We start from the raw sequence: 17,072 nt of genomic DNA on the forward strand, positions 1-17,072 counted from the left end.
ATGTGACATAATGCTCTCTTTTTAAAAGGGGACAAATCATCACCTCGCAAATACTAGATCGGTCTATCCTGAAAAAAGAGTTCAGCATACACATATATTATAATCTCACATTTCTGGTGTGTGTCGCCCCAGTTTCACCTTTTTACCAGAGGAGGTCCAAACAAGGTCAAATAGGCCAGACATTCAAGTGAGAGTTGCCTTCCTCAAAGAGTAGGGTGGGGGTGGGGGGTGGGGGGATTGGGGGGTGGCTCACATCACGTCATCCGTGAAGACAAACTCATGCAAACACTGCTGAGGCATTTTTGAATTTTGGACAAGAAACAAGAAGAGGGAGAAACACTTGGAATACTGTCCCTTTTTTTTTTGTCTCTTATTTTGTCAAAGAATTCCCGCTCTGTCCTTTTACAGAGAAAGTGTTTTTTTGAAATATAACGAGGCCAGCCTCTATATTGGTTCAAAATGAAATAATAACAATAATAATATAATATTAAAACAGAACAAAAACAACTGCAGAATGGTTCGCCTTGTTTGACAAAGTATCGACCGTCCCAGCTGCATCCTCGTCTTCCTCCTCCTCCTCCTCCTCTTGAGCCATGTGGCTGCACTGAAGGATCCTGCGTAGCCTCGCTATCAATCCCAAACGCCTCTTTTTTTTGGCGTCCATAGGCTATCACGTCACAGTCTTTTTTTTTTCTTTCATCATTGTCTTTTCTTTATCTCATAAATAGCCTATATTTTATACTTATACTCGTCGTCCTTCATTTTAAAAAAAGAAAACATAAATATCGTCCTTGGATAATTTTTTCTCACTTTGTCCTTGGGTTGTTTCACTTTGGAAGCGTTTATGTTCAGTGTCTGTCAGTCGCGAGCCTCGTGTCCACGTGCCTCCCTGGCGTCACAGTCCCAGCGCGGCCGTGTGCTTTTTGGCCTTCAGTCTCAGGTCGGCGATGCTGGAGTTCTTGCTGGTGTTTTTGGCGGCGGCGGCAGCGGCCACGACTGAGGCAGCTGAAGCAGACTCGGCCGCGAGCGTGGCCAGAGGCAACCCGAAAGGCGGCGCGGGGAACATCATGTAGGGCGCGTGCGCAGCCAGGTGAGAGTGCAGGTGGTGTTGCGCGTGGGCCACGGCGCTGTCCAGCTGCAGTTGAGCCTGCACCTGAAAGGAGAAGGGCGGCACGTTGCAATGACTGTCCTAAGGGACGGGACGCACGGATGGGGAGAAAAGGGGGGGAGAACATGCGTTAACTTTAGTCTGAAGGGTAATTTCACTAGTGAGACTGTTGTTTAACCATTAATGATACACTTCTATGGGGTGACAGGGTGGCCTAGTGGTTACATAGGCCTTCTCACATCACACAATTATATGTTCAAATCATCCAAATTATTCTGCTCAAGTGTCATTGAGAAATATCACTGGCTATACCGTGTAGTTTTTTGGAGGGGGGGGGGCACTGTGGGTTTGCTGCAGCTGTTGTGGATCAGAAGTCAAACTTTTTCATTTGGACATCAATAGCATCAAATCTCAGTTCAAACTTCTATTGCCTTTGGGAATTTTGGGCCTTTGCCTATAACAAAATACAAAGCCAGACCATGCCAGTGGTGCTTAAGGTGGGTGGACTTGGCTATAAAATAAATAAATACATTTATAAAAAGCAATATTATGCTCATTAATTACTTTTTTTTATCCAGATAACCAACACTGTATTGCCCCCCATATACAGGTGCATAATACGACTTAGAATGATGTTATTTAATGTCAGGTCTATCCCCTTGTTTGATAGAGGTAAGAAACAAGTAAGAAAACGTCAATTAACTTCTGATCCACTGTCTACACCCATTAAAGTAGTAGACCTACTCATATATTTACTTGCTCCAGTGAGGAAGAAGAAGTGGGGGAAAAAAAGCAAACCATCCGTAGAACAATAGAGGGAATTTTCCAATTAGGCTCTACAGGCCTCGCCGTGTTGGCACAGTGTTTTTGTCAGTGTGGTAATAAGAGTTTAGTTACCCCCTACATTGGAACTGGAGTCTCTGTATAGCACTTGGGTAGAGCCTGTGCCAAGACAGCAGTCCGGGGATTGGTCTGATTTTTTTAAGACTAGACGCTTCAAAGTAACTTGCCTGTTGGAATGGCATCCGTAAAGCCCCCACGTTGACATATGGCGCTACACGACAAGCTTCAAACTGATTCGCTGCTCCAATCAGTACTCCTAAAAAAGATGAGGAAGAGGAGAGAAAGAGAGAGAGAGAAAGTGAGTGAGTGAGTGAGGGGGAAAAAACAGACGATAGCCTAATTGTGAGGAGAATATTCAAAACCACAAAAGAGTAAACTTGTAGGACTGAATAACGAGCAGTAAGCTGATTTGTAGAAGTAAACTTTAATAACGTCCAAAAGAAACACTCACTTGAAGAAATCACAGTGCTTTTTGATGGCTTAATTAACTGGAAATTAGACAACCTAAATTGTAACAGTGCACAAAGATGACGGAGGTTTGCGTGCACTTGGACGTTGTGTAGTAGCCTCAGCATAGAAGAGAATAAGATAGAAATAAGCCTGCAGTTTTGTTTTCGTGGTTGCATGCAGGATAAAAAAAAAAAAAAAAGAGCGTATCTTACCTTTATGTAACTGATTCTCTTGCTTTCTGCACTTGGCTCTTCTATTCTGGAACCAAACCTGCAGGGACAGAAATTAATTAGAGACCTACTGATTGGCAGCTGCTTGTGAGGCCATGTGTAATTCCTCTCAAAGTGACAACAACCGCAGAAAAACAATATCCCCGAGGAGCACTGAAATATTAATGACACTGCTTAACCCCAGATTTTAATTATTACATTTAGTCTACAACAAGCGAGAGTGTGTGTGTGGGGGGGGGGAGTTGGAGTGTAGAGAGAGACAGACAGTAGAGCAAAAAAAAAAAGAAAAAGAGGAGAAAAAAAAGGATTAAAATCTTATTGAGGGAGAATAGAAACACCCTTGTTGGAGATGTGCAGGACTATTGGACTATAATAAATAACCTTGTCAGCGTTGGTTTCATCTTTCTATAGATTAGTGTCCCCGAAGAGTTGAATGGACTCTCAGATATCGAATAGCAGCATTAGGGTTTTTTGGACATCAGAGCAAGGCGATCTGAGAGCATCTCTCCCTCTTTCTCTTTCCATCTCCCTCTCATTAAATGACCGCTGAAATTAATTACCCTTATCTGCAGAAAATCCATGTCAGTGAAACGCTTAAATGCCTCGCAGTTTTGTCTAATCACCGCCATAACACGCACTTGCACACAAAAAAAAAAAAAAAAAAAACTCGCTTCAAAGACACGCTGCACTTCTCTTTTCCTTCTGTTGAAAATCGACAAGCGTCAATTTCAGAGAACCGCCTTGGAACACAGATTAAACGATTTATTCTGCTATGATAATCTGCTTTGAATCTCCCAGACAAAGCTCGGGCTAAATTAGCTCACAATACAACATGTCAATCTGCAATCATCCCTTACATTAGCTCCATGCATGGGGCTGCACAGTGAAAGCAATGATTGAAATATTCTATTGATTTGGCTGTCAGCTGGCTTCATTTATTGACCACAGTATATGGCAATCGGAAATCCCTTTGTGCACGCTTCAGGTATAATTTATCGCGTTGATAAAAGCAAATTGCTCTGATGTTATTGATTGAGGCGGGATTTAAAAAAAAAAAAAAAAAAAAAAATGAAATAAATGTGTGGTCCTGTGAATGCAACCGGTCAGATATAATGTTCTACCAGAGAGAGAGAGAGAGAGAGGGGAGAAAGAGAGAGAGAGCTGTTCTTGATTTGGATAGAAAATAATACATAATTTATGCAAATCCCCGAGCTGTGCTCCTTGTTCGGGACACAATACGCCTTATTGGTGAGATTCCAGTTCAGGCTGAGAGAGCCCGGCAAAAAAAGCTGGCTTTAACTTTTTTTTTTTTTTTTTATCTGGGATGGGGGGTGGAGGGGGTGAGTTTGGGATCTTTTGGGCCTCCCTTTTTTTTATGATTTCTTTCTTTCCAGAACGAGCGCCATATTCAATATGGGGGACACATGGTTCGATCTCCCCTGAGCCGGGGCACACGGGATAAAAGAGTCTGGAATAAGATATTATAGGGTTTTGATAAATCAGATGAGAAGAGTTGTCTATATATGTTCATTGTCCCCTGCTCCCGTTACACAAGACATGTCTGAGCCCCCCCCCCCTCCCCCCCCCCCCCCTCACCCTCCCTGACTGACTGACTGAAGCCTTACTGCCTTTCTGCGCAGATGGTCTTTACCCATGAAAAGCGACAGCAGCACTGACAGACAGTCAGGGCCTCGGTAACACACATACACACACACACACACATACACACACACTCTCTCTCTCTCTCTCTCTCTCTCTCTCTCTCTCTCTCTCTCTCTCTCTCTCTCTCTCTCTCTCTCTCTCTCTCTCTCTCCCTCTCTCCCTCTCTCCTCTCTTATTTGTTGCGGTGGATTTGGATAAAGAGTCTCGTGACACAAACAAAACAGGGCCTAATTGAGTCCATTAACAGACATTAAATCATCAAAACATCCTGTGGGGCTGGGGAAATAACAATAATAATAATAAAAACAAATATCAGTAAATATAATTTGATGTTGAACTCCTACTTCAATAATAAAATAGTATTGTTTTAGATGAAATAAACTTTTTAAACACATCACAGCCACAGGGTTTCTCTGAACCTTTTCACACATTCACACCCATGGCCTCCTGTGGTTCAACACAGGTAAGTGTTTATCTGCGCGTGCACCTTTATCTTCTACATGAAAACAACTCAATACTGACATCTATAAAAAGTATTCATCAGTCATATCAAGCTCATCATAACAAGAATAAATTAATATAGTATGAAAATATGTGGTATGCATTTATTATTATTATTATTATTATTATTATTATTATTATTAGTAGTAGTAGTAGTAGTAGTAGTAGTATTATCATTATTATTATTATTTTAACATATTGATCACCATCTCATCCATTGTTTTTGAGGACAGGACATAACATGACGGTTGGATTGTGTTTATGATCATGTTGACCATGACAGTAAAGAGTGATTATTCATTTTTATATTTATTATTGTATTTTTAGATTAAAAACAGAGACTCAAGGGGTACATTTCTATAAGCAAATATATCTTCCATACTGCCCCGCTTGCTATTATTATTGTTATTAGATGTAATGTGTGTTTTTTTGTTTTTTATTCCTAATATTAGTTTTGGATGTCCTCACCTGCACTCGGGCCTCCGACAGTCCCAGTCGCTGGCTCAGCTCCTCCCGCATGAAGGCGTCCGGGTAGTGAGTCTCATCGAAGAGCCGCTCCAGTTCATTGAGCTGTTCTAACGTGAAGTTAGTCCGACTTCTCCTCTGTTTGATTTTAGTCTGTGACTCGTCCTCGATAGGCTTCGAGTCCTCTTTCCTTTCTTTCACGTCCGTGTTGCCTGCGTTTCAGACGAGAGAACATCAGCATGAGTGATGGAGTGATGTGACCTCCAGTCCATGATTATTAACACTGGCCTTCACCTTCACATATTTCAATAAGCTTTCAATAGCTTCTCACTACATCTCGTATACACTTCAATTGTTTGTTTTTTTTTAAATCGCTTATTCTCTTCATACAGTGAAAAAAAAGTGTGCAAACTGAGTAACCTCACATTAAATGTCAGAAGAGCTGAAATAATGTGCACTGCAGCCATGACTACAGCCACCAAAAATACACACACGCCTACACAAATATGGAGAAATTAATATCGACCTACACAAAAATTGAAGCCCATCACTGAGTGATAAGAAAAGGAAGACATGCACTGCCAGCCCTCAGATATCACACAGCTATCAGACCTCGGATGTTTTGTAGAGCTACATAAAGCTCTTTAATTATTAACTGCTTATAAATATGCATCGCTTTACCCACTGTTGGATGTCTGATACATGCTTGTCGCAGTCCCGTTTTGAACCACGATGCCCATGACGAGCAGATGTCATTTTTACAAGCCCACACAGCTTTAAGATGACCTGTCCTGCGTGTTTATTACGTTTTATCCAGTTTCTTTATCATGTTAAGGATGCACACAAGACAGCTTGAACGCCCAGCTTCACTTTTCTTAAAATGTGAAAAATAATATAATTATAATAATATTATTTAGACTGGGTTTATATGATATGATTCAAGAAAAAACAATTGGTGTTATTTAATTTAAATGTTCATGCTTATAATAATAATTCATGCTTTGCCAAATCTCTTGAATTTTTTATTGCTATTAGTTTCCTCATTCAATTGAATTAAAAACGCCCGGATTACTGAGGACAACCAAGGAAAACCAGTCCTGCACTTCCTATTAGGCATGTATAATATGTGCTCATCACATTTGTATTCAGCCCATTCCACTATTGCACCTGATGATGTGCTTTTACACCTTCAAACAGACATCTATCCAGACCCGAGTGGCTGTAAAAATGTCAGAACCTGATTTCCAGTTTTCATGTGCAGTCATATGTTAAGTGTTTAATACGACTGCTTTTAGTTAAACATTATTATTTAAAAATCTATATTTTGCTGTGATGCTCAATAATAGCTTCTTGAATGAAATAAGCTACACCTGAATAGTTTTTGAAGCTTCAAATTAAGCTTAATAACATTTTTTTTTAATTAAAGCTTGAAGTAAATAAAGGGCCTTAAGGCTTCTACAACACTCTTATAACTTAGACAGGATCAAGAGATTTAACTAATCAATCATAATATATCAGATATTAGTTTGCCACAGGAGGCCTTGTTGTTTATCATACTTCTTGGCCCTTTTATAATGCCTTAGATCAATGAATTGAAACTTTTAAACTCTGTCACAGCAGAACCATAAGAGTCTGCACGCATCTGTCAGAATACCAGATGTTTTGATCCGTAATGTTTAGTATAAGGAAGATGATTTTCACCGTGCATCAGGCAAAACAACTATCACGACTAAGAATAAAAAATATACTTCTAGAAAGCATCAGTTCATGATTTACTCTCTTACATAGCTTCATCCTCCTGTAACTTACACCTAGACTGGATAGCACAGAGCTACTAAAATGTGGACACCGGCATAATCAGACAAATTAAATATGTTTTAACTATTATTCCTCCAAATTAAAGTAGGCAGTGAATGAGCTCCTGGACTTTACTACTGCTCTTTTTAGTCAATATATCCTCAAGACGACCCCTATTTATAGACTGTGTGTGTACAGTGGATCATGCACTCCTTACCGTCTATGAGTTTGGGGCTCCCGGCGTCCCTGATCCTTTCCGGGCCGAGCATGTCCGTTTCTCTGCCCGGCGAGAGCGCACCGTTCCGGGTTGCAGCGGCTGCCTCTTCTCGGCTTCCCGGCTCCGTGGATAAAGGCTCCCTGCTCCCTGCTCGCGTCGACCCGGTCTCCAACACCTCCCTGTAGGTTATCACTTCCTTCTTCTCCTTCACTTTTTGATCGAAAGACTTAGACACGAAAGCGGTGAGCTCTTCCATCACTGCCTTCTCTCCTCTTAAGAAAAAAACACACACACACCTCTCTCTCTCTCTCTGTGTCTCTCTCTCTCTCTCACACACACACACACACTCTCTCCCTTTGCTCCACGACACAGCTTAAGACATCAATGGTGTGGCTCGTTTTAAAGTCGACCCCTTGAAAATGATACGAGGGTGATGATGCTGCCAACTCTGGAGAAGACGAAGAAGAAGGTAAAAAATATATAAAGATATATCTTCTCAGCCAATTCCTCCTCCTTTGGTAGCGGAGTTTGGGAACCTGCTGGTGATCCTCTATTGAAGTCACAGTATTTATACTTTGCGGCGCCTTGCCCCCTTGATCCGTGCAAATTACCTCCCCTCAGGATGCCGGGATGAGCCCCCCCTTCCCCTTCACTGATACGAGAGAGAGAGAGAGAGAGAGAGAGAGAGAGAGAGAGAGAGAGAGAGAGAGAGAGAGAGTTTAAAAAAACCAAAAAACATTAAGCAGCACCGCCGCTATTGGCCATTAATCCGAGATTGACAAGAAGGACTAATTAATTTAATTAAGCGCTCATTCGCTGCTATTGTCCTGAGTTAGTTTTTTAAACACCCGGGAGAATGTCATGGATCTCTCTCTCTCTCTCTCTCTCTCTCTCTCTCTCTCTCTCTCTCTCTCTCTCTCTCTCTCTCTCTCTCTGCAGGGGTGTGGCTTAAAAAAAAAACTGAAAATGACAAGAGAGAGGGAAGCACATGGATGAGGAGTCCTTCCTCCTCAGTATATCTGTGTGATCTGGGGAGGAAATAAGACACAACGATGACGGGGAGAAAAGGAGGTAAAAGCGGACCAGCTGGGACGCCGAGAGGAGCAACCACTCATACCAGCAGCTTCACAAGGAGGCTCCAGTCAACAGATTTGGCTTTTACCCCCCCCCCCCCAGTTGCATACAGTTGGCTTTAGGCCTGGGCAATTTATAGCGAAGTTTTCGGCGTGTTACTGTGTTTGTAGCTTTTGATTTGAATCGGATTATCGCAGCAAGAGAAAACATAAATAAATATAAAAAGTGTCGATATAATAATAATAATAATAATAATAATGATGATTTTAAAAAAAGAAACAATTTGCAGGAGCCTTAATTTTTATCTTCCAATAATATTTGAAAAAAATAATACCATTATTTTCACTATTATTATTATTATCATTATTAATATTAATATTATTATTATTAGTAGTAGTAGTAGTCGTAGTAGTAGTAGTAGTAGTAGTAGACTATAGTATAAGTATTTGTAGTATAGGCTATGTAGTGGTGGTGGTAATAGTAGTAGTTTTGATGTTTTTGCTCATTTATGACACTATTAAAATAAAATAAAAATATATGAATAGACATAATAAGCCTGACATGACAAGTTTTGGGACTTTCTTTGGGACAAATGATTATCTGCTGCCAACCTATCTAGCGCTGGTTTATGTTTCTAATCAGCAATTATGTATTTTAATATTGATTCTCAGTGGACTTTTTTTTTTTAAACCATTAAGATGTTAAATAGCAGCTAAACGTTTAATTACAGTGCCTCTTGCGATGCGTTGCCATTGGGCTCACTAATTAACGTTTTCAACTCGCCCCCCCCCCCCTCCCCCTCTCAGCTAAAATGATCGCTTATATTTGCAAAAAAATAAATAAACAATGGTTCACTTGCGGTGTAGGTAAGTGAATGCCGCGGAGAGAGAGGGCAATTAAGTGAGGACAAGAGGCAACATATATACATATATCTATATCCTGACAAGAAACAAGATACGGCGGGATTTTGAAAACGTTGGGATGAATTTGATGCAAAATTAAGCGTGTTTATTGATAATCCATATAAAGCCCCATTTCCACACGAGAGCTCTAACAATTCCTCTAATTAAATATTAACGGTGTTTCAGATTGAACCTTAGGCATTAATTACTATTATTTCTGCTGCATCTGAAAGCAGAATGAATTCCTAATCGCAGTGATACAGTATCATGTCTCAGTAAGCATTTATTTGTAGTAAAAAAAAAACATATTAAGTTGTTCCAGCCATTCCTGTGCACGTGTTTGATTCATTCATGTTAACAGTGGTGGTCGTTTCACCTCTGCTCTCTTCTTGTGTTTTCTGAGTTTCATGAAGTATTTAATTATTCTGCTTTGCTGAAAATTGTTTAGATGCTCCATCTGACCTCTGTGCTTTAATATATTATCATCTGAGAGGATGATATCATGCAAATCATCACTGACAGGCCAACAAATCTCACACGTATTTGCTTATTTTACGATTCTTGGTGTAGTCTATGTGTAGGTATATTGTCAGGTCCAAACGAAAAAATATGCTGATATGCATGAATAAAGATTGTGCTTATTAATTTGGAGTGTTTTCAATAAAGTGGAGACTGAAAAAGGCACAGGAAACATACCATTTAAAGATGATGGGTTAATAAGACATGCGTTTGCTCTATTAATTGACCTCATGCTTGTGGATTTATAAAAGAGTGTCAAAACTGGTCACACTGGGCCAAGCATCATCTTAAAATGTCCAATTTTCACAAATCTTCTCTCTCTCGAAACACATCTATTATGAGACAACACACATATAATTCTTAAGTTGTATACTCATTTAATAAAGATGCGATCTTAGATATTGCAGATCATGTCCAATGTACAAGATTTAGAGCAAGCCTATATTAATGTTGGTTTATCTTCATATTAAGTGTTATATTAAATGTGCTAAAAAAGTGGCAAAAACTAAATGACCGCTGCATATGTTTTAAATTTGTGTTGTATTAAACTAGTAGATATAATCTAGTATAAATCATAAATAATAAATAATAATTACCGGATGGGAACGATGATGCTATCGATTGCTCTGTGTGTGATTGTGTTGCCTGGATTTGGATCGACGCTTCTGGGCTCGATGAGTTGAGTCTTCCTGTGCAGTGCATGGTTGTTATTTGAAGCCAGATCAACGATTTAAAGGTGAGGAGCGGGATTTTATTACCATTATAAGACACATTTATACTTTTCTTTCAGCGTTTTTGTCTGTCGTGTAATGTAGACAGTGTTCAATATGAGACATTTGAACTGTTAGTCATGTAAAAGGCTTCAGTAGAAGAAAGAAAGCGAGAGTGATGTTAGTTCAGTTAGCACAGTTAGCTTGTTGGCTAGCCTCCATAAAAACGCATTTTCTCAATATATCTGTTCTATAATTGGAGCATGTGCAATAATAGTGTTTGCCACATGTGCTATGGTGATTAAATTTAATAAATGACTTCCTTCCATGTAGTTGCTCAGCTAAGCTACATGTCATATGAGCTAGCTAAACAGTGAAACCCATTTCCAGACTTATGTTGTGAGAGAAGCTACATTAACACAGCCTAGCTTGTATGAAATGTGTAGAGAAATATACTGTTGGCTTTCTTAAAATCGTTCTCGATACGTGGATTTACAGGTTCGTGTGTATCAAAATGTAGCTGCACGTTGTCACGAGAAACATTTGCTCATCAGTAACACTTCATATGTTTTCCCAGCTGACTGCCAGCCAGCATGGGTAGGCGCTCGTCTGACAGTGACGATGACAGTCGGAGCAGGAGGAAGAAAAAACAGCGTCGCCGTTCATCCTCCTCTTCCTCGTCTTCGTCCTCATCCTCCGCCAGCAGGGTGACCAGCACCCGGAGCCGCAGGTCCAGTCGCCGGAGCCGTTCACGATCCAGAGACAGAGACAGAGAGAGAGACAGGAGGTGAGTCTGCACAAGATGAGACTTTAATGATCCCCATGTGGAAATGTGCAAGTTGCAGCAGTGCAGGAAACAAAGAAAACATGTAAGAACTAGGAGTAGTAAACAAAAGCAAATAATATTAAGTGGAATTCCTTATAAACATTATCCACATAATAATATTTGTGGTTTGTAAACATAGATAAGTTGAGAGAGGTAAAGTTTCTGGCAGGTTGACTGTATATGTTGACTGTTATATAGGAGAAGTAATGAACACAACATGAATTTTAATGCACACATATACTACACACATAGGATGGAGGAGTGTGTGCAGTGGGATGGAGATGATGATGGTGGGCCTTCACAGCTGTTAAAATATACACTTCCTAATAAGAGATAGCAGGTGTTATATAGAGCATGTGTTTGTCAGTGGTTAACCTCAGCAGTGGAGAAGGTGCCAAGGAGCTCAGGATGTCTTACGCTGAAAATGTTTATTGAAGCTTGGCTAGGAGAATGAAATTATTATCAATACACCCTTCTGATGCATGATGCCACAACGATTCCTCCGTGGATGGTCTTTAAGCCTTCGCAGATATTATCACAAATACTCTATGCCCATACATGGTCATACTCAGTGCATCTACAGTAATGTAATTAGCCTTTTGGTTCATTATTCTGTAAACAAAGAAACACAGTTACCCATCTGTGGGTTTAGGGAGTCAGACAGTCATGTCCTCTGAACTTGGGTGCCACAGCAAGGAGAAGGACATTATGTCTCTCTGCCAAGATGATAGTTTGGCCCTTACTATGACCTCAAGACCCATGCTTGACCCTAAATATGGAAAACTCCCCAACAGCAGGGTGAAGCAGTAGCTCTTTCTCCTGCTGAAGTGTCCCTGAGCAAGACACCAAACGTTTTTCACCTCCAGGGGACCTGCTCTGGTTTGTTGATGCTGCACCTACGTGTAAAAGAGCTTTATTGTTGCCTTGTGGTAGTACCTCTGGATTGCTTCCTTTTCTAAAGCTTTGGAGGTTTAAAACACTTGCTAGCTACACCAATAGTTTTCATTCCAAGAGTCTGATTTCTTGGCAGACTTGTCATAGTAGGAAAATAACAGGTCTTCTTTATAACATTAACGAAGACTCTTATATTCAAGTGTCCAGTCAGCCACCATGATATGACAGTGAGCCAGTATGCTGCCATTGTTCATTTTATTATTAACACCTGTGCTTTTCCTACAGTGAGATGTAGTCAGAATGTGTTGTCTTTTGTCATAAAGGCCTAATCCCAGCTATAGTTGAGTTTTCACCAGGTCAACTGATATCAAAACTAATTCTGATATCAGTTTTAAAACACACTGTTGGTATCGGTCAGTTGATAAAGTCGCTTTTATAAGATGTTTTTGTTTCATGTCATATAATCTAATATAAACATATACATACTGATCTTACTTATGAAATGCCACTGCTGAGCAATAACTTAAATACTCATCATTAGTTTTTATGTCATAAAATCCAGTACCTTCAATGACAGCAGTTTAATTCAAAACTAGACTTCTAGCAATCTAAAGCAGCTATAACTTTAATTTTATTTTGAGATCACAGTTGTACACATGTTTGTGTTCAATGAGTATGATTTCTACTGTAAGAGGTGACTTCAATATGTATATTTTTGTGATTAGGCAAAAGGTAATTTTAGAGATAAACAGCTGGTGCTTCTCGTCAGTGCAGTTGTAGACAATGTGAAAGAGTTGTTATTTAATATCATTAGTTTCTTAAAGCTCCTTATGATAAAAGTCCATGAACATTTAGGATAGACATGGCTGCTGGTGGCTGAATGAAATATGACACAAAATATCACATTTATCCACTGCTATTGAAGGAGGAGCTTCAGTTATAATCAGACATCTTTAAAAGTAGTTGAACCTGGTGCTATCCCTCCGTCCGTCCATCCATCCATCCTTCCTTCTTCAGCTGCCACTGGCTGTGTGTCTGTTCAGACAAGGCCAGTTGATGGTAATTATTTATGAGGCTTGGTCAAGGTCCATTACTGCTGATGGGAAGTCATTGCCTGTCTATGTAGGGTGGGGCTGGGTGGGCAGTGTAAACCACAGTCCCTCATCTATTAGCCAATACATTTTGATCAATTAACCAAGACCTTGTATGTGTGTGTGAAACAAGTTCCTTTTAATATGTGCACCTGCAGCAGTGTACTCACTTGTCATATGTTGTATTCATGTTGAAAGCTTTCAGTGTACACAAACCAGCACTTTCCATTCACATTTGTTTGCTGTTATGTTTTTACAGGCTGTCAAGCAATTAAAATTTTAATTGTGATTAATTGCATGACTTTGTGTGGATAATTGCAAACTAATTGCAATTTTTTTTCATCTGTTCAAACTCTAATCAACTTGGGAGTGGACAATATAGGCTTGCTCTGTGCAATTGTATGCATTTATTGTTGGAAATAAATTAACAACACAAATCAATGACAAAGACGGTCAGAAACTCTCACAGGTACAGCATTTAAGTTTTACTAATATGCTTAAATCATAACTTATGGCAAACTCAAGCTCAACAAATGTGCACATTGACCATTGTAATTCTCTCCAATCTCACATGAGAAAAATATAGGCTTACATTGTGCTATGGGATAAAAACATGATAATACAAAAATAAACCAAACAATCAATAAAGTGAGCAGGAAACAGTGAAAGGGAGTATAAGAAAGAAAATAATTTAGTTCTTTGGTTGATATGGTTGGTGGTTACTCTCGGTGGCAATTTAATTGTATTTGTTGGATGCAATCTGAATTATTTCACGATGACCCTCGTCCTCCACACTGTTAATTGGTGTGCATACTGTAGCTGTTGAAAGCTTGCTGCTTGTAGGTTTGTTCATGGGTTTCCCTCCCACACTATCAAGTGTGGTTTGCAGCATGCGGGATGGCTCAGGGCTAACGAGGCTGCCTGCATGAGCGGTAGCTGTGTGCTCCGCAAATGGTATTTAAGACTAGATGTACTCTGGTAATTATTCAATTCACATCAACAGTAGCTACAAATCACTTTGATCTCAACAGACCCATCTGACAGGCTTTTGAAGCTGAACTTGCCATTCAATATACCTTGTTCTTTATCCATTGTTCCTTGCTAGTTGCCATCTGATTTAATGTTAGAGGGCTAAAGTACAGGTGAGGAAAGGGGTCATGAACAGAACAGTCTTCTTCTCCTTGTTTTCGGGTGGTTGGCATCCAGCTCGTTGGTGCATTACCACCACTTTCTGCTCCAGAGTGTGGATCAGACAATACACTTACAGTCTAAATCCCCATAACAGAACCTGCGTTAATGCCATACTATAAAAGTTAGACCCTTAAAACAAACTTGTGTTAATGCGTTATTATCGCATTAACTTTGACAGCCTCAGTATTAATATCACCTTCACAGTCTTCTGTAAAAATGTGTGAGCCAACACCGCCTTCCAAAAAAACCCCTGTGTGTTTCCACTGTGTAATGTGTGAAGTGCTTGTACGAGGGCTGTCGAAGTTATTTCATAAGGCCCCGCTCCTGGGATCCAGCCTTTAGAATACTAATGGGTCTTTCCTGCGTTGCTCTAAGTGGTACAAATCTGGTTTGATAGTTCAGCCTCTGTGTTATTTGTATAGCTTTTCCTTTTTCTTTCTCCCCTGTCTTGCAAGAGCTCCCATAGGACCAAGTATGTTTTTTTTTTGTGTGTGTGTGTGTGTGTGTGTGTGCTAAAAAGATTTGGGTATTTTTGGCTTTGGTGAAACAAAAGAAGAAATTTTAAATAATGAATATTGCTCAGACTGTTTGCGCAGTAGAAGTGGAGGGGGGGGGGGGGGGTTCTGCATTTACATTCACCCCCATAAATGCCTCCTGCTACATGATATCAATAGGAACGCGGTGTGAGTGGTGTTTGGAAAATAGACGTTACACACACTGCTGTAGCCACATTAAAGAGCAGCGGAGCACCAAAGGGCCCCTGTGGAGGAACTGTAGGGCAGCCTGCATGGCTCTGCTGCTCTGGGCTGTAGAGGAGCATGTTCACTAATGCAAAGTAGCCGTTAGAGCTGATGATAATAGCTGAGGTTGTCTAGGACATTAGGACATATTTACTCCTGAAATAACAGCCCAATAAACTAGAAATGCAGCATTGCAGGAGAGGGGGAAACATTACATATGATGATGTTTGAGCTGCTGTGATCTAATGAATGAACAGTTAGTTTGGTTTGGCTCTGTAGGTTTGTTTTATGGATAGTAAAATAAGAGAAACTATAGAATGAAGCTGAGTGATTATGATAAAATGTATGATCCATAGCTTAATATTACAAGTATCTATTGTCAAACTGGACATTCAGAACAAATGGACACGTTTCACTGTTGCTGATTTGCCAATATCACAAAATGATTAATTATATAAATCTTGACCCTGCTGTATGATTAATGTTTTGTTTCAAGGATCTTGCCAAAATGGGAATCAAATTAGCATGTTTCTGTCTGTGCGTTCCAGGCGAAGGAGACGTTCCAGCAGCAGTTCGTCCTGCAGTTCATCTCGCAAGAGGAGGAGTCGCAGTGCAGAGAAAGACAAAGGGAGGAGCCACCGTTCATACAAGTCACACAGCCGAGACAAGAGGTAACCCTAGCACCACACACACACATACACACACACATACACACACACATACACATGCACAGCTCATTGTTTAACCTGCACCTTTTTACTTTCTCTACCTGGTCTTGGATTGAGCAACCATCAACATAAAGCTTTTCTTAGTTAGTGAAGATTTGAAAGCACCACAGGGCCCCGTTTAAGTTTTTTTTCCTCAGTGGTATAAACACTTTTGCTCTTGACATAATTCATAATTGTCTAAACAATCACTACACAGCTTTTGCTTCAGAATTGCATGTTTCTTACATTTTAATTGTTGTAATGAGAATAATAAATTACCAAATATCTTTATGCACCCACTATGGTCCTACAATGTCCAAAAAGTAATCCATCCTGATTACATTTGTAATAAACAATGAACATTCAAATGTAAGTGTGTTTTATGTGTACCGGGGAAGAAAATGAGGAGAAGTGATGAAAAGTAGCTACGTCATTTGTGGGTGACAAAAAAAAAACAAAACAAAAATTTGAACCCTGTGTTAGGTGTGCGCTACAGATCAAAATTTTGGAATGTCGCTGCACACGTTTCTTATTAAAGAAGCAATACGACTTTTGGAAGTTTACTGTTGTGTAAACAAACACATGGTTTGGTATTTATGCGTTATGTCATCAGATGGACACACATGGAAAACAGTTTTTGGGGTCTGGATTAGTATTTTGCATGAGCGTGTTCCTCTGTCTTAGTTTTGCCCCGACTGGTTGACATGATATCCATCTCAGTGTACGGGAATTAATGACCCGTACAGACAGCAGGTCATATGCAACACTAGTCCAATCCTTCCACAATCTCTTCTGGCAGCAGCTCAGCTTTCACTCATTAATGCAATTATAACATCATTACCCACACATACTTTGTTGAATTATGATTATTATTGATGTAGCAGACTCTTTTTTTCTTCTAACTTATTTATGCAAGACTAATGTGTACACACCTGCACCACACTTCTCATATACCCACACACACACATTCACACACACATACACGCACACACACACACACAGACACACAGCCACAGTCAGTCGTGTATCCCTTTCAGAAACATAAAGGGAAAGTCTCTGCGTGTGGTGGTCCATGTCATTAGCATAGCTAATCTGGTGCTAATGAACCAGTAAACTGCGCAGTTTTTAAATCCCTTGCATGCACG

At 40.0% G+C, this 17,072-nt stretch overlaps 2 protein-coding genes across 3 annotated transcripts in view; one reads left to right on the forward strand and one right to left on the reverse strand.

Annotated features, from left to right (window-relative positions):
* Positions 1 to 895: 895 nt before the first annotated feature.
* On the reverse strand, positions 896 to 7,553 carry shox2 (short stature homeobox 2). 2 transcript variants are annotated; one of them, XM_053321094.1, is made up of 5 exons: positions 7,274 to 7,553; positions 5,263 to 5,471; positions 2,614 to 2,671; positions 2,119 to 2,207; positions 896 to 1,189 (listed from the first exon to the last, which is right to left on the reverse strand). In XM_053321094.1, the coding sequence occupies exons 1-5, from the start codon at positions 7,527 to 7,529 to the stop codon at positions 896 to 898; spliced, it is 906 nt and encodes a 301-aa protein (XP_053177069.1). In that variant the 5' UTR covers positions 7,530 to 7,553. The 2 variants fall into 2 exon arrangements, with proteins under 2 accessions (XP_053177069.1, XP_053177068.1); XM_053321093.1 differs by having other exon boundaries at positions 896 to 1,153; positions 7,274 to 7,529.
* Positions 7,554 to 10,468: 2,915 nt separating this feature from the next.
* rsrc1 (arginine/serine-rich coiled-coil 1) overlaps positions 10,469 to 17,072 on the forward strand; it is a 119,989-nt gene continuing 113,385 nt past the window's right edge. Inside the window, exons 1-3 of the mRNA XM_053321259.1 lie at positions 10,469 to 10,504; positions 11,056 to 11,265; positions 15,769 to 15,891. Coding sequence (XP_053177234.1) covers positions 11,072 to 11,265; positions 15,769 to 15,891 — 317 coding nt within the window. The 5' untranslated portion in view covers positions 10,469 to 10,504; positions 11,056 to 11,071. The remainder of the gene's footprint in view (positions 10,505 to 11,055; positions 11,266 to 15,768; positions 15,892 to 17,072) is intronic.

Source organism: Scomber japonicus, chromosome 6 (genome assembly GCF_027409825.1).
Source record: "Scomber japonicus isolate fScoJap1 chromosome 6, fScoJap1.pri, whole genome shotgun sequence".
In the NCBI taxonomy this organism is placed as follows: domain Eukaryota; kingdom Metazoa; phylum Chordata; class Actinopteri; order Scombriformes; family Scombridae; genus Scomber; species Scomber japonicus.